Here is a 22920-nt window from a genome sequence, read left to right as displayed (position 1 = left end):
ATTCCAGCTGCCAGAAGGCACATGGCTTCAAATTTCAGAACTACTTAGAAAAATAAAGCACTCAGGAGGGCCGAGGGGCTGCATTCCTGCAGGAATCCTTGCATCCCCCAGCTCTCAGCTGGAAGAGAGGAGCTGTGAGCACAAACAGGACACGAGCAGGGATGGCTCTACTTTCTCATGGGCTCCAGCACAGGTTCCAACCCTGCTGATGTGATAGTACTCACCACACACAGCCCCTTCAAGTGCTGTGTCTGTTCTGCACCCCCTGCTCCCAACACACAGCTCTGACTGAGCACAGGGAGACCTGGTTTGAATAAGGGAAAGTTTTCTGACCTGTAAAGATCTGAAGGGTTGAATAAACTGCCAGTACTGAATATTCCCTCTTTACATTCCTTCTTCATTCAACTTCCCAACACTGGAGTGTCTAAGATTTCATTTGGTTATTGACAATGTTTTAGGAAGCTCCTTTCAGGCAAGTGAACTGCTCAACTATGATGTTTCCACAGAATACATAAAGGCATAAAATTCCTATCTGGATTTTTGCAAAAATCCCCAATTTGGATGAGCTTTACAAGAACACTTTGTGCTCAGAGAATGGGCACCAGTGACCCTGAAACAGGGCTCTGAAAACCACACCTAACTCCCAGCAAGCACAGGAGCTCTGGCTGTGTGTTCCTAAGGTCCTGCAGACCAAGGAGAGGGAAACTCTGACAGACAGAAATCTGCCATGGATGGCTGGATCCAAAATAACTGGCTGGAAGCAGCTGTGGCATGGTGGCTCATGGCAGAGGTGTCTCAGGACAGAGCAACAGATTGTTTGCCACCCCTTGCTTGTAGATTCACTAGAAATAAAACTGGAAAATGATGTCTGAGAAACCACCACCAGGAATTTGATCTTCAACATCCCAATATTGGATAGGAAGCTTCTTCAACAGCTCAGACTCTGCATAAGCTGATGTTGTGTCTTTTGTAGCTCAAAACAACTGAAAAGAAGAGAGGAGCAAAACAGGCCAGAAAACAGGAACAGGAGACCAGGGCTGAAGGGTCAAACGACACCACAGACTGAACATCAAAAGAGAGACTGATGTAATAAGCAGGACATGGAGGACTTGGGAAGGGAGGCAGGAACATCACTGCCCTCCCTTCTCCCCACCACCACCACAGGGATTAACTGTCCATTCAAACAACACACAGAGCATTATGCATTTGGTAGGAGAAAAGGCATCAAAATTCACTCCAAACAGCCCACAGAGAAAATGCAACCATGGTTAAGCAGGGGGAAAAAAATTCCTTCTCTTTGCATTTATCAGCAACACCAGCACATGAAACAAAACCTAGAACATTAAATTGAGGTAACATTACCTTTGGGAAGTCATCCAGCCCAATCAAGCAAACTGACCATCACTGCGAGTCCTACAAGGCTAAGCAAGGAAGGAGCCCCCAGGAAAGTAAGGAAAAGCTTTCCTTTAATTATGTTTCTATGACTGCTTTGAAGAGAGAAACCCACAGTAAATCAATGGTCCCATTTTCCTTTTCCCCAAGCAGCTGCAAAGTGAACAGGTATTATTGCACCTGGAAGCACGCGAGTGCAGCCTGGAGTGATGATGCAGTGAAATGCTGACAGCAAAGTACACACCTTGGCATTGATATATGGGTCAAAGGGGCCGTACTTTTTGAGTTCTTTGATCTCAAGAGCATTCTACAAAAAGGAAGAGGAAAAAGAAAAAAAATGTGATAATGAAATGGGTGAGATACAGCAACAAAGCAATGGGTGACTCCAAGGGGTGGAATGGCAGGACACAGCATCTTGTTCCAGTCAGAGCCATGGCCAGCAGAAGCCATTCCAGCTGGGATTGTTGTAACCTGGACCAGGCTCCAAGCACAGGCTCCTCAGCTGACTTCTCTCATTTAACAGGGTTCCTACTAAACAGACATTAATGAAACATTACCTGCAAGGATCATACTAAGCTCTGGATTTTTGCAAAGATCACCCCTCTAGCTGCCCCACTCAGAGCAGAACATTTACACTATGGGCTCTCACTCAGTTCTTGTCAGATTGATTGTAAGGGTTACCTGCACTCAAGCCCATGTAATCAGCCTGAGTGCCTGCAGCTGTGCCTGGAGACATGATTAACCACAGCCCCAAACTGGAGAACTGTCACCAGAGACATCAGAACACACATTCCTCGTTATTCCTGCTCAGTGCAGGAATGCTAGAGAGCTGCACTACAACCAGATTTTTCATTCCATGATGTTTTAGCAGCAGTTATCCCTGGGACAGCCTGGTGCATCGATTTCCCATCCTGGGAAACTCCACTGTGGCACTTGGGTCCCCAAAAGGAGGACTGGGACTCCTAAACCTGCCTCTGAAAGGAGTTTGCTCCCCAGCTTCTGAAAAACGACCATGAAGCAAATCAGCAGAAGGGACTCCACAGCTGCTCACCCTGACTGTGAGCTGAACTCAGGCCAGGGGTGTCTGACCCACCTGGGAATTACCTCTGGAATCAATGTCCAGGTGTAGCCTGCTGGCACCAAGGCAGGCACACCTATTTTGATTTACTCCTTTCCTCCTGAAAGAACACCTGAGTGGTTTAGGAGCTGATTCCCAGGGTCAGCAGATGTGCCTTAGGGACAGGACAATCACAGCCCACTGCAGCTTTAGCCACTGGTCTGGGCCTGTCACTCTGTGCTAGGGAGGGTGACAGCACTCAGCTGGCTCATTCATGAAACCAGTTCCTGTAAACAAAACTCTGCAACAACAGGAATATTTGGGCCTTCCAGCAGTGGCATTTCAGAAGTTCCCTGGGATTTAAGATACCTCTGATGTCCATGGGCAGTTCCACAGGAGCCAGCCCTCTGCAGTGGACACAGCTGCCTCGTACCCCTCACTCCCTCTGCACCCCAGGCCAAAACTGTCAGCTTGACAAAAGGAACAAATCCAAGAGGCTTTTTTTTCTTGCCTGATTGCAAAAATAATTCTTTAATATTAAGCTAGGGATTTATCTGGGGGCAAGTAATGTTAAAATTATCTTAGAACTTACAAATTAGTGAACTGGAGCAAGTGCCAGAGACAAGCCAGGAAAGCAGCTAAGAGAGCACGGCCAAAGAGACTGAACAAAGCTGCTTGGATTAGTTCCCAAAGGAGGGAGCCAATGGATCCTCTGCAGAACTAGAAACCTGCTCAGCTATCCAGCAGCTGAAAGGAAAACTGTGGGTTAGTTTTAGAAGCCCAGAAGCAGGAGATCACTTCCTAAGTGTTGAGCAGTTCTCACAATTATGTGTCTGTCTATGAAACTTAAATACTTTTTCATCCTACCACTAACTCAGAACTGAATGTATTGCTTTAGGCAGTGCCCCTCTTATCCCACCAGCAAGTAGGACTTTACAACCATTGCTACTGGTTTGGGAAAGGTCAGGAGTCAGCTTCAGGATCTCTCTCCATGCCAGGGAAGTGATTCAATGATACATTAGAGAAAATCAGGCAGACCTGCTCATTCACTTTGGTGTGCGAAGGGCCCTGGTGGATGAGGAGCTTCACAATGTCAGCATCTCCCTTCCAGGCTGCCAGGTGCAGGGGGTAACAGCCCTTACAATCTGCCACGTTGGTGAGAGCATCGTTCCTCAGCAGAACCTCCACAACATCTCTGCAAGAGACAGGAGCTTCAGTGAGACATTCAGTCCTTGTTTCACAGCCCCCCTTCTGCAGCAAGGACTGAACAAGAAGTTAATCTGAACAGGAGAGCTTCAGAGAGCCTCTTGAAATGTGATTTTTAAGTGTTCCTATTAAATGCTGCCAAAGGAAATGAAAAAAAGGAAATAAATAATGCTGAGATGAGCTCAGGGAGGATCCACATTAACTCCATACAAATGGAGCTGAACAAGGGCTGAAGTCAGCCACAAGCCTCTGCTGCACAGTGAACTGCACCAGCACAACAAGGGTGAACAGAGATTTTAACTCTATTTGATTTCTCAATATCTCAGGCAGCAATGAGGAGAAACACGAGATCTACCACACTAAAATTACCTAAAAATGTGATACACACACGAGGCAACTGTAAAGTGGTGCAGGCCCAGACCACCCTGGACACCAGGAAGACTGCAGGGACTGTCACCAGGGGAGCTCCTTTCACACCGTGTTACAGCTCATCCAAATTACTTAGACATAAAAGGGCTTGAAAACCTCAGGGTTTGGAGATGTAACATCAGCCAGCAGTCGAAGCACTGACATTCTCCACTTCCCCTGAAGATGGAGTAGTGCTGCACCAGTGCCTCAGCTGGTGAATGAACCACACAAGGGAAGCACAAAGCACCCACCCCCTGTGACCCCAGGCTTGGCACAGGACTCACTTGTGGCCGTTCAGGGCAGCGTGGTGCAGCGGGGTGTACCCAGTGCTGTCAACACAGTTCACGTTTGGCCCCCTCCAGATGCTGCAAGATAAAAAACAGGGAACACTTAGGCACACACCAAACAGGGGCAGGGCAAGGGCAGGGCTGGCACAGCTCTCACACCAAGGTGGGTGACAGCTGTGATCAGGGGCAGCACACAGAGCAGAGGGGTCAGCACATGGAATCACTGCTGTGCTTCACCTCAGCCCTGCTCTCCAATCAGAGCTCCACTGCTCACATCCTTCAGCCATGCACAGCCTTGCCAAAAAGCATCTTCAGAGTGTGGCTATTAGACTGAACCACAAGAGACAGCAAACCATCGACCCACTGCTAATTCACACCCCACAGAAGAATTCTGGTGGCTCTGGGAAATTGTCCTTCTCCACAGCAAGAAGGACAATTTCCCAGAGTGGGTGGGTGTAAGTCAAAGACTGTGGGATGCAGAGTCTGCTCTTGGTCACCACTGTGATTCCACAGTGACTTCTCACTGCCCCAAAATCACTTCCATCTGTCAGCTGTTGGCAGTCTGCACCAAAGAGTAGGTGGTCTCTTCTGAGAGCATTAACTTCCCTCCCCTGCTCAAAAGTCAAGTAGCACAGATTGAAGTATTAACCCTGGCAAGGATTACTCCTCCCCAGCCCCTGCAGGGTGTCCTGCTCACATCAGCACAGAATGGCACAAGTAAGAGGCCAGTGCTGCTCCTGAGCTTGCTGTGGAAGGAGTCTGGTGACTGCTGCCCCTCACCAGGGCCACCACCCTACCCCAAAAACAGGCATGAAACTCAAACCAGTACATTCTTACAAGCAAACTGGAACTGCTCAGCTCTCCATCATCTGTGTGTGCTGGCCTGTTTTACACACCATCCTTTTAGGAATTAGGGGCTTATTACAAGCCCTGAAAATCCCACTTATGCTAACATGGTGCATTTTCCTGCTTTGTTTTCTTTGGGGGCAAAACCTCCCAGCACCCTCTGATCCCCAGCTGAAATGGTTTAAAGTCAGCCAGCTGTGGCTCTGTTTGAAGCTGGCCTTCTCTGAGGAATCCATTTCCTCCCCAGTATGAAATCACAACGGTTCCCATGGCCCAGAGGCTTTCTAAAACAGCAGCCATCACTGGGGGGCTGCTAGCCAGGAGCACCTCAGTGCCACCCAGCAGGAAAGGCACCAAACCAAGGGGAATCTCCTGCACACTGAGTGAACTCCACAAGGGAAGGAAGCAGCAGGCTCACTCTGGAGCATGTTTCAGTGGGAAATGGAAAGTCTGTCCCTGTCCCTTCCGAGTGACTCCTGATCTGCAGAGCATTATAAAAGGCTTTGCAGTCTAGAGAGGAACCCGAGCTCTGCTAGAGGAGAGGCAGCTAAGGGGAAACTTTATCCAAGAGGACAGGCAAGTGAGCCACAAAATCCAATTTGCAAAGGATGAGAGGCTTATCCTGAGGCATCCTGCATGCCACACACCATCCTGTGCTCCAGGAGGATACACACATGCAGATCTATACACACGTGCAGGGCACCTCCAGCACTGACAACACTGTTCACAGGATGATGGCTTAAACCACATGCAGAAGGGCAATGAGACACCAAAAACCCCCACTCAGGGTGTGTGGGAGTGCCCTGCCCCATCCAGCCTGCAGTCCTGGAGCATGAAGGGACCGAGCAGCACTCAGCTCTGGTTTGTTCCTGGCAGTGGGCTCCTGCAGTGTGGTTGCCCAAATAATTTATTGCTGGATTTAACATGGCAATTAATGGTTAGAACTAATGCCAGAAAGCCTTGTGTGCAGTCTAGAGCAGTTCTAACACTGCACCTGTGCTGCCTTTGCTTGGGCTGGAACCTGGGCAGTGCCAGCGTCCCGTGGTTTTACACATTAAACCGAGCTGTGCTTGGAAGCTGAGCTCAAAGTGCTTGAGGGTGAACACATGAAAAACCAGCAGCAATTAACACAAACGTTTCTTTCAGCTGAAGTTATGAAATGAGGAAAACCAGGGTCAGTGGTGCAGTGGGCAGGGCTGGGGACCAGAGCCTGGGGCATCTGTCCCCATTGGAGCGTGGTGTCCCCATGATAAAACATTTCCTTAGAAATCTCCAGGTCAATGCTTCACAGTAAAATGCAAAGTTTGTTCAAGGAGCTCAGAGGGGGAGAAAAGCTGGAGCCCAGCAGGGAGCTGGCCCAGCAGTGAGCGCTGGGTGCTGCAGAAACCAACTGCCAGGATCTAAAGATATTTAAAAAAAAAAACATCTGCTGTGTCCTCTCCTCCCCTTTGCCTTTTTATTCCTGCAAATAAAGAAAGCCTTTATCAAAGAAAGGTCAAATCACCCATAAGATCAGACTGGAAGGATCCAAAAGGAGAACTATTTATATTTAAATGTGGGGACTGCAGCAAAGTACATCACTCCCTTCCATCCTCTTCCTCTTCAGCTCTGCCAGAAAGGCCATACAGTTCTCCTGAGGTATGGAAAGGGAGTGCTGAGAAAAGCAGAACACAAAGCCCAGAACTCTCTGTGCCTTTGGGCTGTTTCTGTTTCTAAACAGAAACCCCAACTGCAGCACAGGCAGGAAAATGCTGTAAATACAGGTCCCCAATAAAAGTCTGGAGCCAATTTGACCACTGCTGCTTTTTAACTGCTTTTCTCCCTCAATTGCCCCAAAACCCCTTCACATCAAAGAGGGGGGTTACTTTTACCCTGTGGTCTCTGTTCTCAAAGCATTACCCAGGTCTCACCTGCCCTTTGCTGCACCAGGGCAGCATCTGAAGATGTTCCTGATGACATCTGCTTACGACAACTAAGACTGAACATTGAGGACATCAGGAAAGGTCTGAAAACAGCAAAATCTGCTCCATTTAAACTATTTATTGTGCTCAGTTTTCTCTTGCTCTATGATTCAGCAAGGCCTTAAATAAAACTTCCTGCTTGTGAAAACTGCTGAATAAAGCACATGCTTTAGGTCACAGTAAAACCCCAAAGTACCTTTAAACAGGACCACATTTGTCCTCTTCCTTTTCCATTTCTTTCTTCCCAACTGCAGTAGTAACTTTTCTCCCAAAACCTCCCCAGGCAAGGAGCTAAAGCAGGGCCAAGCCTAGAGAACAACGTGGTGTTTTCAGCTCCAATGATGAACCTTTGGGGCTGGTTTCTGGTCTCACTAACATGGGTCAAGGAAGCACCAGAAGAACTCAGGGTGCTTCTGCAGAGCAGAGCCTGTTGGACCCCCTGTATTTACACACTCAAAACCAAAAAGCAAGATGAAACATGAGCAAACTCGAGTGGCTTGGCCCAAAGGCACCAGGAAGTTCAAAGCACTGGCCCCAGATGTTTGTGTACTTCACTCAAAGCCTTGGAGACAGAGTGTCAGGAGGGCAGTGAGGGCTGGAGGAGGATTCCCTGGAGTCCATTGCCCAGAGGCCTCCACAGCAGGTCAGTCACACATCCCAGCCATCCCCATCCACACAAGCACTGGATTCCTGCGACCCTCCTTGGTATTTCCTGCTTACAGAGGAAACACAAACAACCCAGAGCCTTTGGGCAAGGCCTCAGGGTTTGGAAGCTGCTTATGTTTTTCTGAAGTGTGAGGAAGGCACTGCTGCAGCCACCCTGCCAGCAGGCAGGGTTTGGCATGGTGGGACTCCAACAGAGCAGGGACCCTGCTTGTTAAGCACCCCAACCACCAGATAATACAACAGCTTTTATAAACAATGGCTGATGCAAGGCTGGAGGAGATTAAAGTTATGTATTGCTGGGGTAAGGGACTCTCAGCCCACCCTGGCAGGTTTTGAGAAAGCCCAAGGAGAGCAGCTGGGCAGACTCCAGCTGCTGGAGTGGCTGCAGAGGAAGCCAAACCATGAGCTCCTGCACTCTCAACTTCTTGGGCCAGATTTTAATTTGCTATAAGAAAAGTGGGTAGATTTTCCTCAAAGTCAAAGGGGCATGAGCTCAAGTACAAGGTGCCAGAATGAGGAGGGAAAAGCAGGGACCACCATAAAGGCAGGACACAGAGAAGTGACCCAGCTGACATGGCACATCACAACAGCCAGAATGAGAGCTGCTGAGCCTGGGCTCTGTACTCAGACCCACTTCCAGCAGAGGCACTGAGCAGGGATTCCAGTGAAAATCTCAGGTTCTGTCCACTTTGACTGACACCCTGCAGTGGTCAGAGCCATGCCTGGCCCTCTGCAGAGCCAGAGCTCAAGCTCTCACTTCACCAGCTCATTCTGAGTGAAGCAACAGCTCTCAACAACAATTGCCAACAGCTCCAGCCTCATTGCCCAACACCTGCAGACAGTTCAGCCAGTGTAAGGTCAACAGGGTGCTGTGAGAAACCAGCATTTCCACCAGTGGAGCAACACTGTGCAGCAACCAATCCTCTGATGGCCAAATGATCCCTTCTCCCTTGGAAAGGAGCAGAGCCTTTTGTTCCTCAGGTGCAGTGGGTGGCCAGGAGCAGGAAAACTGCACGGGTTTGTGAAGTGACAGCAGCCTGTGAAGGATCAGTTCAGGAACTGAGAGGCAACAGGTGAGCTCATCTGCTTCCTTCAGAACCTGCCTACCATCTCCCACTCCTCATTTCCAGGGGAGGCTGGTTTTGGTCAGCACAGACCCACAGCAACCACACATTTAACTCCTGGGCTTGCAGCTCACACTAGAAAGGAACCAGACAGGGTTCATCACTAATAGAAATGTGTCCATCCAAGCTAAAACCCCCCATTAGGAAGAGGTGAGTTCATGCCTTATGGATGGCTCCTGGCAGTGAAAATGCATTTATTTAAACTTAATGCATGGTGGGGGGTGGCAGTGGGGACAGAAAGGCTGGGTCAGGCGTGCAGCTACATCAGAGAATCCCTCTGAGCAGGGGCAAATAAAGAGCTGCAGGACAGGAAAAATATAGGTCTGGCTTGAGTGCATATGCTGCTCTTTATTCTTAAAAGCATTGCAGGCACTGTGCAACCCACTGCCATTAAGGAGCATTGATGACAGGCCACAGAGCAGGAGCAGCCTCACAACACAGGCTCCAACACTGGCTCTGACCTCAGGGCCAGGGCCAAGCAAGCTTGGCTGGGAGAAGTGCAAAAAGGATCAGCCACTGAGTCAGAAAAAAACAGGCAGGGTCTTTGGGAGGGGTCTTTGGGGTCTGATGTGTGTGGCAGCAGGAGCATCCCCCTGTCCACACCCCGGCCAAAGGCAACATGATGGCAGGGGAAGAGCAGGGAAAATGGGAAGGCAACCACCCAGCATGGAGATGGGAGGGTTTGACATGGAGTCTGGTTCATGCAAGGCAGGAAAGCGACCCCTAAAAGGAGACAGAGATTTGACAACACTTGCCAAATGCTGAGAAACCTCTCACTGATTCTGTGCCCCGTTCTCTTCTTTTGTATCTGACTAGATGGGGTTTTGAGGAATAGGAGCAAGAGGAATCAAAACATTCCTGCAGAAATTCAGTGAACTGAGCAGCATTATCAAAGTCATAAACCAATATCCCGGAACTGCAATCAGGAACCAGAGCACTGCTCAGGTAAACATTCCTCACTTTCCATTTGCAGCTCAGCTCTGCTCCCACAGCTCTGGAGAAAATGCAGAACGAAATGAGAAACGTGAAAGTCAATATTAAAAAATAAATAAGATGCAGGGAAAATTAGCAAGACACGTGTAGATAGTGCAGGCTGCCGGGTTCCACTGAAGCAGAATTCCTTAGAAAGGTGCCAGACTTTCCCTTGGCCTTCCCTTCATTGAGCACTTCCAGAGAAATAGAAGGAAACCCTGGGCAGCCACAAATTCCTGATCAAAACCACCAAGCAGCTGATGCTGCAGCACTGAGCTGGCTGCAGCTGGCAACCTTGCACTGGGCCTTCCCTCCCCCTTCTCCTTTGTGAGATGATTTAACAAGCTGCAGAATCCCATGGGACATGTCAGCCAGCCAACAGCAATGGAGCATCGTGTCTGGAGCCCAACATGTCCATCTGTGCTGCTCCCTTCTGACAGGCACAAAGCTCTGAGCTTGGAGTAAAAATGTCATCAAAAGGAACTTGTGCAGAAAGAATTGTGGTAGAGCACATGCCCTCCCCCACCTGCCAGGGCCCTTGCAGGGGATGGATGTGTCAATTAAGGGTTTTGGGATGGCAGAAAATGCGTCACCCTCAGCTCACTGTCAGACAACATCAACACACCTCGAAGTAAATGTTTGTTCCCAGCACCCACAGAGATCTGATCCAATACACATCTTAGTGGAAATGTGGGATTTCTAGCACCTTGCACTTATAAGGCTCTGGGGATGGTGATACTTTATTTAAACATGGACACCATCCTCCTGGTGCAGCCTCAGACCCCTCTATAGAGAGACAATAACTACACCATGTTCTCCCCATCTCAGCACTAAAAACTTCTCAAGGTCTGTGTGTTCTGCCCAGCCAGCCATGCTCCAATGCTCCTCTGGGCCACCATGGCTTCTTCTGGCCACTGGCCCTTCCCTTGGTGCCATGTCACCCACACTCACATCCCCCTCAGCCTGGCTGCTGCCCACCCTTCCCAAATCTTTCTCACCCCTTCCACAATCCTGCTCATACCCCTCTCATCTTGGCTGCTGCCCATCCTTCCCAAATCCTGCCCACCCCTCCCCAAATCCTGCTCACACCCCTGGCTGCTGCCCAGCCCTGCTGCCTGAACACTGAACCATGACGTGTCTGACCTGGGGCAGATGATGAAAAGCAGGTAAATAGGCCAAGTCAAGCAGAGACAGAGATTCAGGGACCGAATTACCCCTTCCCTACAGCAATTAAAAAAGCAAATGCAATTATTTTGTACCAACAACTGCACACAGAGTGCACTTTTGCCTTAGGGAGACTGAAAGCAGTGAGACAGAGCTTGGCACGACATCCCCCTTCCCCTGTGACATTGCCCAGATCAGTGACAGGACTCTGAATCGGTGCTGGCCCTGCAGTGCTCAGTTCTGGGAGCATGGGAAGACCCCAGGATGCTGGGAGGGATCCCTGGGCTGCAGGACACCAGGACAGGCAGGAGAAACACAGTGCTGGAGTGAAAAGGAAATGAGCTGCTCTGATACCAACCAGCAGAATGACAGGATGAGAAGCAAGGCTCTGGAGGGAGGGGGGACTGGAGGATTCAGAGCCACAACAAAGCTTCCACTGAAGCGTTTGGAGCACACTTTACCCTTGAGCAGCCCACACCAGCAGCCCAGCCACTCACCCACATGGCTCCATTTAAGCCTGTACCAATCCCAGCTCCAGCTTAACCAGGAGTCCCTGAGGGCTAAAGAAAGACACAGCAAGGAGAGATTAACTGGCAACAGTTCTGGACACAAACAAGGCACCACACAGCACTGACTCCAGAGACATTCCTCCTTGATGAGCTTTTTAATTGGGTGCCCAAAGAGCAAGTGACAGGGGAAGGAGAGAGCAAAGACAGCGAGAGCAGGAGGGCAAACAGAAGTGACCCCATGTGGCTCAGATGGGAACATGGGGGACACACCTGAGCTCTGTGATCAGCCCTGCTCGTTGTGTCAGTGCTACACGGGCACAGAAAGCCCTGACTTGGACAGCAGTTCCTAAGGAAAAGCTCAGGAAAAGAAGGATGGAAATCAGAAAGGACATCCTTTTACTCCAGAAAGATCCCTGAAATGCAGCCTGTTAGAGAGCAGGATCAGGAGTGAATGGCCAAGGCAGGAAATGATTCCCAAAGCCCGAGATAGCTGCCAGGAGTTGTCATTACTTGTCTGTGCTATCTGTACAGAGATAAGGCTGGAGCTGACAAACACGAGTGCTGAGAGCTGAGGGCATGAGCCAGGCAGTCACACAGAGGGATGGAGCTGACAGTCCTGCCCTGCTCTGGGAGCCCTGGCAAGGGCAGGGACCCTCCCCAAGAGCTGCCAGGGGCAGCTGCACCCACCCCCAGTGCTGGAAAACTGAACCAGTAATGGAACAGGCAGCAAAGAGAGATGTTCCCACATATTTCATGGTGGATCTGCAGCTTCCAGCCCTGGTTTCACCCAAATGCCAGCTCTGACCCTGCCTACAATGACAGCCTCAAACAGCTTTTCCTCACCAGAAAAAAAACTCCGTTCTTTGGGGAACATATACAACATAAGATGTTCCAAACCTCTTGAAATATTTCTGCACACTTCTCTGCAAGAATAACAGACCCAGCTCTGAGCCTGCTTTCAGCAGCAGAGCCTTTCCCAGCCTGACATTTTTAATGTACAGAAGGAATGTACATATGCCAGTCAGACTCCTAAATATATGCAGGATAAAACTCTCCATGACTTCAAACAATTTCAGGGTTACTGTGACTGTCCCAGCAAATAATTATATCTCAGCTGTAACAACTCACACCCAATAACAACCAGGATCCTCAGAGCTTTTAAACCAATTCTCTTTAGTCTTTATTTCCAGTGAAAAGGAATGTCAAGGTCACATCCTGTTTCACTCCTTCTGTGAAATAATTTCTGTTGAGATTAGAGGAAATATTTCCAAAATGCCAAATCCAGCACGAATTCCACACATCCTCCAAGTTCCATTTTCAGCTGTTCTGACTCAGAGCAGATGAGCCACAGGAGCTCAGACACAGCTTCACAGCCTGCACCAGGCTGAAAGGAGCTGTGAAAGGAGCACAGGGGCAATGCAGAAACTGAAAACCATGCAAAGGTGGTTACTAACAACACTCCAGGACAGGCACAGGTCATCCATGGGGATCACAGGATGAGCTGAGGTCAAACATCTCTTACAGGGAGTCAACTCTGACAGAGTCCCCACTGTGCAGTGAAAAACCATGGCTAAAAAATCACTGGAAAGAAGCACCAGGAAAAAACCAACACAAGTCCACAGGACACAGTCTCCTATTTAAGTCAACTGATGGATTTCACTGTCCTTGTAACAGAACCAAGATGATGATGCAAAGCTTTGAAGTCTTCAGAGCTTAAGGCTTTATCCTAATCCTGTTCCTGATGCCTAAAAAAATTGTGCTGATTCCTGAAAGTGACAGCAGTGAGGAAGAGCCTGTGGAGCCCACCTGGGTCCCTGCATGGGGGTGCTTCAAACCTCAGCAGGCACCCAGCCTCCAGAATCACATTCTGTTCTAAAATCTGGCATTTTGTAATGCCAAACTTGGGTGGATTTCTCAGTGTCTTAATTAGGATGAGGCAAAAGTAAATTCACCTAATTTCCAACGCACTTTAATATTAGATTTGAAAGACCACCTATGACATCTTCAGCCTTGCTCGCCTCAGGAGTCTGCACAACAGCAGGCACTGGGATTAGATAAAAATCTAATGAGATAATGTATTTACATCATATTTATGGCACTCACTCTCAGACAGGGTTTTGTTCTCTTGTACTGAGGACTGTCCTCAGCACACGGCACTGCAGACACTTCCTTTGAACTGGAAAAACCTTGAGGTTTATTTTTAAATCTAATTTCCCTTTAAAAGAAACCATGTATTAAAATAACAAGGGAGGAGTGTGAATGTACCTGGGCTTACCAAACCTAAACACCAACTCCAGCTCAACTTTCCTCCAGCTGAATATCTCAGGCTCCTGCAGAGTGTCCAGTGAAGCCATGCACAAACACTCCTCCTGCAATTCCCTCAGCATCCTATGTCAGATGTACAATCTGATTTTCACCTGGAATCCTCAACAGCCACATGACAGCAAGCCAAGAATGTACCTAAACACAGTCCCAGCACTTTGCATCCTGCAGCCTCCCAAACATGTAAAGAGCTCACCCTCACTAACCCTGGGGAAACAGCCACCTCAACATCCTGCACGTGCCAGAGCCAAAATCCTTGACTTAGGAAAAAGGAAAAACCACACAAATCTACACACTGCTGAGACAGAAACAGTTCCAAACTAAAGCCCTTATCCAGCAGGCTGGAGGCCCAACTGGATTTTCTTCCAGGATACAAACAGCTGCAGGAATCCCTGCTGAGCATCCAGCACCACATCCACTTAAAGGGCAATTGAAAAAGTTTAACTCCAATCTGATTCATCCAAACTTCTCAAAGCTGAATATTTCTCATTGAGTTACTGCACCAGGACAAAGTAATTTAGGATTCAGGTCTAGAAACGTGCTGTGATGTGATGGACACCCAGGTACCCTGTGGCATTAATGTGGCCTGACCAGGGCAGGGCATTTCCCCACCCATGAGGGTGCAGGAGCACAACTTTATGGAAGCAGGACATAAAGAGCTCTGAGGCTCTGCAGGTTTTGTGTAAAGAGGGCACATTCACACACTCCAGCTCAAATTTCATTCCAAAGGCAGCTGACACCTTCCTGCCCTGTGTTTATTGGAGCCTTTGCCCCCTCCCCAGCCCCAGGCTCAGCCAGCCCAGGTGCACCCGACATTTCCAGCTCTGTTTTCCTCCCTCCTGCAGACAGCAGCTGTGTTCACTTCGCCAGTCGGTTGCTATAGAAACAAATCAATCCTCAATAGTTTTATTTTTACCAGTTTCTGTGAAATAGGATTTATCTCATTTCCATGACTAAGCTGTACTCTGGAGTGAGCTCTTTGGGACAGTGACAGTGCCAGCTCAGCAGCGGGCAGAGCTCGTGCTGCAGTGACAAGAGCAAAGAGCCATCACCCGTGTTCAGAGGCACCTTCTCATCTTGAGGACACTTCACCTTGAAAGGATTCCACAGGCAGAGCACTGCAGCACTCCACAGCTGCATCTGAGGAGCAAACCGAGCAGGGGTGGATGGCACAGCCCGGAAAGGCAATGAGCTCACACAGAGTGGAGGTGTCAGCACATGTTCTCTGCTGAGAGCCAGCCTGGCAGGCCCTGGGCCACTGCCACAGGAGGGGCTCAGCCTCCAGGAACTGCCTGTGCTTTGTGCCAGGGCAGCTGAGAGGGGTTTTCCTTCTGGCCTGGCATGGCATGGATGCATTTCCTCCACTCTCTATTACCTGTACTGTGTCACACCTTTCACCCGTGGCTTTTCTATCCCAGTTGTTGTCCTTCAGCCTCACTGAAATGATGCATTACCTCACAAAAACCCAGCTGGATGAACCCTGTTTCTTGGCTCAGCTGCTCCCAATACACCAAACACTGTTCCAACCATTCATCTCCAGAAAGTTCTGCTCCCTACCAAGGGGCCTTCCCCAGCTGGAGGGGACCTGTGGCACTGAGAGGAGCAGCTCCTCTTCACCCACACCCAAGGGAAGGGGAGACACTGCTCCTCCTGCCCTTCCCTCCTGCTGGATCCAGGGGTTTGTCAGACCTGCCAGCTCCAGTGTTTCCCCAGCACCCTCTGGGCAGAGCCTTCCACTTCCAATCCCCTCTCCGCCAACCAAGCCCTGGAAACCTGGAGCTGCCCACAGCCCACTGGGAAGGGAGGGAGACAGGGCTCTCAAGGGGGTTCACAGGAAGGAACCCTCCCACCCACCAATTCCCATGTGCCCAAGAAAGCCCCAGTCCTGCTTTGCCCACTGGCTTGGGTGAGGGGAGCGGGGCAGGGTTAATGACCCAGCCCTGAACACAGAACTGCACAGACCAGAGCAAACAAACAAAAACTTTCCAAAACTGCATCCCAAGATCACACAGAGACAAAACACTACAGAGTCACAGCCAGTAACTGCAGCCTTTGAATTCTTAAAGAAGTACTTAGGAAACAATTCCCTGCTGAGCCCGGTGCACACCTGTGCCTGTGGCACAAGCACCTTCAGCAATCCCTGTGCTCAGGTGTGTAATTAAACAGGGATCCGTGCACGGGAGGGTGTGGAGAGGAGAAGGTTTAGAGTGGGTGAGATGATTAATCACAGCAGCAGGAGCAGGGGAAGACCCAGCATTGCCCTGTTCTGAGGGAATGCAGCAGGAGCAGCTCCCTTGTGATGAGGGAGGGAAGAGAGGGAAGCACCTCGCTGGGACAAGCCTGGGAGCTGCACCTTGGAGCCCCCCTGCTGTTGGCTCTGCAGGACTCTGTGCTGACCCACAGGACTGGGGACACATGGAGGGACAGACAGCCTGACCCTGGCCTCGGACAGGGCAATCCCCCCCTTCCCTGGCAGCAGCACTGTGTCCCCTCCCCAGGGAATGGCAGCAGACAGGCACGGTCTGAGCCTTCCCCAGGAGCACGATCAGACCCCTGCTGTGAACCATCAGCCACACCAGAACAAATACCAAATCCTGCTTTTTTAAAAAAATAACTCGTTTTTCTGACTCCTAACCAGCCTTGGACTGTTGGAAGCCACCTCAAGTGTTCTGCCATCCCACCACGTCACTCTTTAAACCAACCAGACCCCTCAGCAGCAGCTGAAAACCGGCTGGAACAAGGGTTGTGGCTTCTGTGGAGCAGCACTCGACCCTTCCCACAGCAGATGTGCACCCAAACTCCTCATTCCCAGCAGAAGCATCTCCTTGATACACTCCCCGGGGACTGCATGTCCCATCTGGGGCTCAGCAGCAGCCTCAGCTTCCCCCTCTGGCAACACAGAGCCAGACTTTTCACAGCAATGGATGGAAATGAAAAGCTGCTTCTGCAGCTTTGGCTTTAACACAACCCATCCCTCATTGCTCCTGGCAAAGCCTCCTGAATGCAGCCTGATAGCTCAGCCACAGACTGCTCTGTTGTTTCCCACCTCTAACTTCACAATAAACCACTAAAAAAAAAAAATACAACAAATCAAATTCTGCAGCTTGGATGCAGAAGTGGCTCATAAGCCCAAGGAACCTCGAGGACTCCCAGACCATCTCTGATTTCTGCACTTGCTGTTGCTCACAAGCCTTGAGCTGTGCATGCACAGAGTGGTTTTCTCGCTGGCTGCTCACACGGTGCTCCTGCCTGTGCCATGGCCCACGGCTGGAACTGGAGCAGCCGGGCCTGGCTGAGGGGCTGGGATCTGCCCCTCACTGCTGGGCCAGGCCCTGGCAGCTCCCAGGGGCTGTGTGGATGCCAGCAGGGAGCCCAGCCTCCCAAAGCCTGGCAGCCATCACCTCTTTGTGAGCCCACCATCTGCTCTGGCAAATCCACGCTCCCATTTCCCCCCCCTGCTTCCTCCTCATTCCCCAGGCTTGCTGTCAGCATTCCCCACTCCCATCAGCTCCCACTGAGATTTATTCTCCACCCAGTGCCCTGAGTGTTACACCCTGGCACATTCACCCCTCCAGAGACTTAAACTGTCTTTGAAATTCCTCCTCCTGTGTCTTATGCCACTCCATCCCTTTCTGTTTCCTGCTCACCTGCAGCCACGGGTGGTTGGAATCTGTGCTGCCTCCACACCCAGCAGGCCCTGCTCGGCATGGGAAGGAGCAGCACAGCCCAGACTGTGACAAAGTTCACATTTAACTGATAACAGACTGATGGCAGTTCAGGTTACCTGATAAAGCACCACATTCAAAGGAATTTACTGCCAGGGCCATCTTCTACCACTTCATGGAGCAGCACTTGCTGTCTTTGGAAGAGAAATGGCCCAAACCAAAGAGTGCCAGATCAGAGCAGGTGCCAGCTCAGCACACACCAGGTGTAATGTGGGAATTCCAGGGAATGCCTGGTTTGTACCCCATCCAAAACTGTATCTTTGAGATACCTGAAATGCAGAACTGAAAGAAAAAGCTGCAACAGGAGAGAAGAGCTTTGGGAACAGGTTATCCAAACAGTGGGACTTAAACAGAAACTAAAACAGGGGCCTGAAATTGGGTGGAGAAAAGAACAAAGGTGCTGGGCCAGCAGAGTGTTTATGATCCTGCTCTGGAAATGAGCTCTGGGGGGGGAGAGCAGCTCAGCAGTTTCCATGGCAGGAGAGATCCTTACAGACATGAGGAGCCTCAGCAGGACCAGGGATCAGGCTGAGCAGGGGAAAATACAGAGCACACACACCTGACTGAGGGCAGGCTTCTCCCCACAGCCAAGGAGGGCAAAATCTACATCAGAAAAGCTCCCATGTTCTAGCATTGGAAAAGGTGAGGTTTTCTCCACCCTAAAATTCATCTGTCTGCTCCCTGCAGCCTGCCCCAGCCTGTCTCCTGCACTCTCTGGCCTCTCCTTGCAGCTGCTTCTCATCAAAACCTCGTCACAAGCTCCTCAGAGCCAGAGCCCAACAAGTGGCCAGGAGGTGGGAAACAGCCACAAAGCTCCTAAATGGCAGCAGGTGGCACCCAGGACACGTTGCCATGCCCCATAACGTGCAGCCAGAGCAGGAATCAGTGTCACAGGCACAAATCCCAGCTGTGCAGGGAGAAAGAGGCTCAGGGGCTGGGACCTGGGCAGTGTCACGAGCAGGTACAGCCAACAACCATGGCAGTGAGCACAGAATATGAGTGACAGCTGTGACAGTCACCCTCCTTCAGACATGTCTGTGCACCAAGCCCTGTTCACATGTGAGAAATAGTAACAGGGATGGCCTGGATCACCCTGGCACCACGGGACTGTCCCAGGGAAAGGCAGGGAAAAGGCCCCATCGTGCCCAGGTGCAGTCAGGCAGTGCTGGATCTGGTTCAGCTCACAGGTGCTCAACTGCACCGACCCTCTGCACTGATCTGAGCCCCCTGTGGGCACATCCATCCCACTCAAACAAGGGCTCTGGCTGTTTAATGCATCAAAAGAGAAGAACAAAGCTCGACCCCAAGGGTAGATTTACGTTTCAGAGAGGCAAACGTGTGCCCCAGGGCAGGGTGAGCTCTCACATGCCTGCAGGCTTCTGCCACCAGCACAACCTGCAGGTATCTAACTGGGTTATGTGAAAGGAAAAACACATCAAATTCAGCCAAAAAGGGGCAAGTCACATCCCTCGGAACAGCCAGGTTGTGTAGCAACAGCGTCACTTGGCTCTGGACACAAACCTCCTCCACACCTCCCAGTACAAACCCATTGCTCAGGGACCAGGAGCATTCCCAGCGAGGCCCAAAGCTGCAGCCCCGGCAGCGAGAGGTGATGCCAAAACACGGGGACGAGAAAAAAAAAAACCTAACAAAGGTCCAAGAGCTTCAACCAGCAAATTCCACAGCACGGGGCTGAGGACGAGCCGACCCCAGACCCGGCAGGGTGTCACCGCCAGCCGCGACAATGCCAGCGCAGGGCCCGGACACCCGGGAACGCCACCCCGGAGATCCCGCACCGCCGGGATCCGGGACCACATGGAACCTGCCCCGGCCATGGAGCCCTCCGGACACAGCTCAGCCGCCAGTGCCGCCATCCGCAGCACCGGCACAGCAGCGCCCTGATGCCGGGGGGACCGGGGCAGCACCCAGCGCTGGCGCTGCCGGCTCCATACAGCCACAGAGTCACTGCCCTGTGCCCTGCCAGCCCACCGAGGGCACACAGCCCGAGCAGCTCCGGTGGCACCGAACACTCAGCGGTGCCCAGGTCACACCCGCTCACAGCTCGCTCGCTGCACGGTCCCATCCCACCGGGAGCCCCCAGCTCGGGGCACAGAGCGGGGACAGACCCCCGGCCTCCCCCGCAGCGCCGCACCCCGGCACCTCTGTCCCGCAGCGCTGCACCTCGGAACCCCCGCACCGCTCTGTCCCGCACCCTCCCGTTGCACCCCCTTCGTCTGCCCCCAGCCCCACACCCGACCCACAGCTCCTGCGCCCCCCTGTCCCGCAGCGCTCCCGCTGCACCCGGAGCGCATCCAAACCCTTCACTGCCCCCAGCCCCACACCCGACCCACAGCTCCCACTCCCCTCCCGGCACGCAGACCCCCAGCCACCTGCCGGAGCCCCCGGCTCATGCCCCGTCTCTCAGCCCCGGGCCGCGCTCACCTGAGCAGGCTGGACAGCGGGTGCCCCACACCGACGCTCCCGCCGCCGCTACCGCCGCCCGCCGCGGAGCCGCCGCCGCTGCCGCCGCCGCCACCGGAGCCGCCGAAGCCGGAGCTGAGGCGCTTCCCCGAGAGCAGCTTCTCCACGGCCGGGAGGTTCCCGGTGCGAGCGGCCTCCAACAGCTCCTGCTCCTTCCCCATGGCCGGCGCGGCCCGGCCGCCCGCGCGACTTCCGGGGCGGGGCCGCGCCGGGCCCGGGGGCGGGGCCTGAGAGGGCGGGGTCTGGTGGGCGGTGCATGGGCGGGGTGTGAAGGGATGGGCGGTGCAAAGGGCGGGGTTTATGTCGGCCCCGCCCCTGAACGCTGCCCGTGGTCCCTCAGCCGCGCTCGTTTTGGGGGGGTCTGGGGGCGCTTTCCCTGCGGGGCCCGGGCAGCGGGGCCACTCTAACGCCGTGTCCCGGCAGGGTCCGGGCGTGGGGAGGGCGGCTCGGAGCGCGGCCGGTCGGTCCGAGCGCGGGGTGAGGCCCGCACAGGCCCCCTCCGCAGCCCCGCTGCCATGGCGACAAGCCCGGCCCCGCGCATCCCCTCACGGCGCCCGTAGCGGTGCATCATCAGGAAGAGCCGTTAGTATGGCGACATGCTCCGCCTCCATCGCGGCGCCCATGGAGTGCGTCATCAGGCTGCGCTGCCGAGTCGCTGTTGCCGTGGCAACAGGCACCGCCCCCTGGCGCGGCGCTCGCGATTTTGTCATCAGAAGGCGCCGTCGCATCTCCGTTGCCATGGGTTCAGACGCCACCGCCCCCCGCGTCTCCGGTAAATGTGCGTCATCACGAGCCGCCCGCATCACCGTTCCCATGGCGATAGGCTCCGCCCCCTCGCGGCGCCCGCAGTGTTACGTCATCAGAAGGCGCCGCGGGCGCGGCCATGGCGGACCCGGCCCGGGATGTGCTCGGTGCCGCCGCCGCCGCACCGGAGCCCCCCACGGGCTCCTCCCCGCCCGCCAGCGGCGATGGGGCCGCGGCTGCGGGGGAAGCGGCCGCCGCGGAGGGAGCGGGAGAAGGCGAGGTGGGGGAGGCCGGTGGTGCCGGCGAGCTGAAGGCGGAGGTGGCGGACGGGGAGGTGAGGCGGGAGCGGGAGCGGGCCCGGGCCGGGCCGCGGGGCCGCAGAGCGAGCGCTGCCCTCTGGCGCAGGTGAGGAGCGCGGACGGGGAGGCGGCGGACGCGGAGGAGCCGGGGCTGCAGGCGGGTGCGGCCAGGAAGGTGAAGCTGGAGCTGAAGGAACGGAAGGAGAAGAAGCAGAAGGTGGACGAGGACGAGATCCAGAAGATGCAGTGAGTGCCTGCGGGTCCGAGGATCCGCAGCCCCCTCCAGATTTCCCTCCCACCCCGCTCCTGCCGGCCCTGGCCGGTTCCGCGGGAGCGGCTGGGAACGGTCCTGTGCCCTGCAGGATCCTGGTCTCCTCCTTCTCCGAGGAGCAGCTGAACCGCTATGAGATGTATCGGCGCTCTGCCTTCCCCAAGGCCGCCATCAAACGGGTACGGGAGCGGCGGGAGCCCGAGCGGGGCGGACCCGGAGCCCTCCGGAGCTCAGCCCATCCTGAGCGGCTCCAGCTCAAATCCCCCATCAGGGACTGGGAGGTCCCTGCGGGCGGGGCTCTGACTGTCCCCGCCTGTCCCTGTCCCTGTCGTAGCTGATCCAGTCCATCACCGGCACCTCGGTGTCCCAGAACGTCGTCATCGCCATGTCGGGCATCTCCAAGGTGTTCGTTGGGGAGGTGGTGGAGGAAGGTGAGTGACAGGGGAAGAGCCCGGGGTGAGCTCCCTGCTTGGAGCACGTTCTCCATGGTTCTCCCTTCCAGCAGCAGCTCTGGCTCAGAGCAGGGCCTGCTGCAGCTGCCACAGCCCCTCTGATCCCCCAGTGCTGCTGCTCAGGCAGAGGAGCTGGGCTGGCAGCTGTGTGCCTCAGTCCAGAGCAGCTGCAGGATGAGGATCTCGTTGGTGCTGCAGGGACAGAGGGGCTCCCTGAGCTCTAAACCTGCCCCAGGCTGCCCTTGTGGGACAGGAGCTGAGCCAGGAGGGGATCACAGCCCAGCCAGCCCCCAGGGCTCCAGAGCAGAGGCTCTGAGCTCATCCCTTCCCTGGATCCATCATCTCCACACTGCCTGGGTGCTTCAGAAGCTTCTTGTCCTGCCTGCTGCCCTGGGACTCCTGGCAGGGAGAGGAGCAGCTCCATTCCTGGCTCTGAGCTGCAAACCCCAAACACAAACGTTACCTGTTCCTTTCAAAGTGCACTGAAGCTGCAGCAGGGGATGGGCAGAGCGCAGCTGGCCCCTGCCATGAGCTCTGTCTGTCTGTCTGTCTGTCCAGCTCTGGATGTGTGTGAGAAGTGGGGGGAGCTGCCCCCCCTGCAGCCCAAGCACATGAGGGAGGCCGTCAGGAGGCTCAAGGCACGGGGGCAGATCCCCAACTCCAAGTACAAAAAGATCATTTTCCACTGAGAGAGGCTGAGAGGAGCTTCCTGCAGGACCTTCCCGCGTGGACTCTTCCACAAGGCCCCTCTGGGGTGGCCTGTGGGGCCTCAAGGATGTTCCTGCTGTCCCTGCCCGCCCTGGGCAGAGCTGGATGCACCCTCAACCTGGACTTTGGGGTCTCAGCACAGCAGGGAGAGAAATCCAGGGGCTGCAGAGCATTTCCTGCTGGCCCAGATGTGCCATCTCTGCCCAGATGTGTGGCTTTTTTTGTACATTAAACTTATTCTTGTGTTCATAACCTGACTGGGATCTGCTCTTTGTGTGACCCAAGGTGCTCCCAGAGCTGCTCCCAGCCTGGGGCAGGGCTGTGCT

General features: G+C 53.3%; 2 protein-coding genes across 8 annotated transcripts in view; one reads left to right on the top strand and one right to left on the bottom strand.

Moving 5' to 3' along the window:
* The window catches only part of ANKS1A (ankyrin repeat and sterile alpha motif domain containing 1A), a 74543-nt gene extending 54212 nt beyond the window's left edge, over nt 1-20331 (bottom strand). For 2 of the 6 annotated variants that reach the window (XM_071450401.1, XM_071450402.1), the window contains exons 1-4: nt 20082-20331; nt 4348-4428; nt 3488-3644; nt 1637-1699 (exon numbers count right to left, since the gene is read on the bottom strand). In XM_071450401.1, coding sequence (XP_071306502.1) covers nt 1637-1699; nt 3488-3644; nt 4348-4428; nt 20082-20281 — 501 coding nt within the window. In that variant the 5' untranslated portion in view covers nt 20282-20331. Of the gene's footprint in view, nt 1-1362; nt 1511-1636; nt 1700-3487; nt 3645-4347; nt 4429-20081 lie in introns of those variants that run through there. The other 4 variants (XM_071450405.1, XM_071450406.1, XM_071450403.1 and 1 more) reach the window with 4 other exon arrangements.
* Nucleotides 20332-20957: 626 nt separating this feature from the next.
* TAF11 (TATA-box binding protein associated factor 11) lies at nt 20958-22846 on the top strand. 2 transcript variants are annotated; one of them, XM_071450414.1, is made up of 5 exons: nt 20958-21144; nt 21270-21409; nt 21526-21613; nt 21769-21865; nt 22445-22846. In XM_071450414.1, the coding sequence occupies exons 1-5, from the start codon at nt 21004-21006 to the stop codon at nt 22573-22575; spliced, it is 597 nt and encodes a 198-aa protein (XP_071306515.1). In that variant the 5' UTR covers nt 20958-21003; the 3' UTR covers nt 22576-22846. The 2 variants fall into 2 exon arrangements, with proteins under 2 accessions (XP_071306515.1, XP_071306514.1); XM_071450413.1 differs by having other exon boundaries at nt 20958-21198.
* The last annotated feature ends 74 nt before the right edge of the window (nt 22847-22920 follow it).

This window comes from Agelaius tricolor, unplaced genomic scaffold (genome assembly GCF_023055355.1).
Source record: "Agelaius tricolor isolate 1412-34295 unplaced genomic scaffold, bAgeTri1.0.p SCAF_30, whole genome shotgun sequence".
NCBI classification, from domain to species: domain Eukaryota; kingdom Metazoa; phylum Chordata; class Aves; order Passeriformes; family Icteridae; genus Agelaius; species Agelaius tricolor.
This window is presented reverse-complemented; position numbering and strand designations above follow the sequence as displayed.

Bases quoted from the DNA above. Each gene is read 5' to 3' on its own strand.
- TAF11 (XM_071450413.1), top strand. From the start codon at position 21,004: ATGGCGGACCCGGCCCGGGATGTGCTCGGTGCCGCCGCCGCCGCACCG. The intron at 21,199-21,269 runs GTGAGGCGGGAG...CCTCTGGCGCAG, and splicing joins CGGAGGTGGCGGACGGGGAG to GTGAGGAGCGCGGACGGGGA. The intron at 21,410-21,525 runs GTGAGTGCCTGC...TGTGCCCTGCAG, and splicing joins GACGAGATCCAGAAGATGCA to GATCCTGGTCTCCTCCTTCT.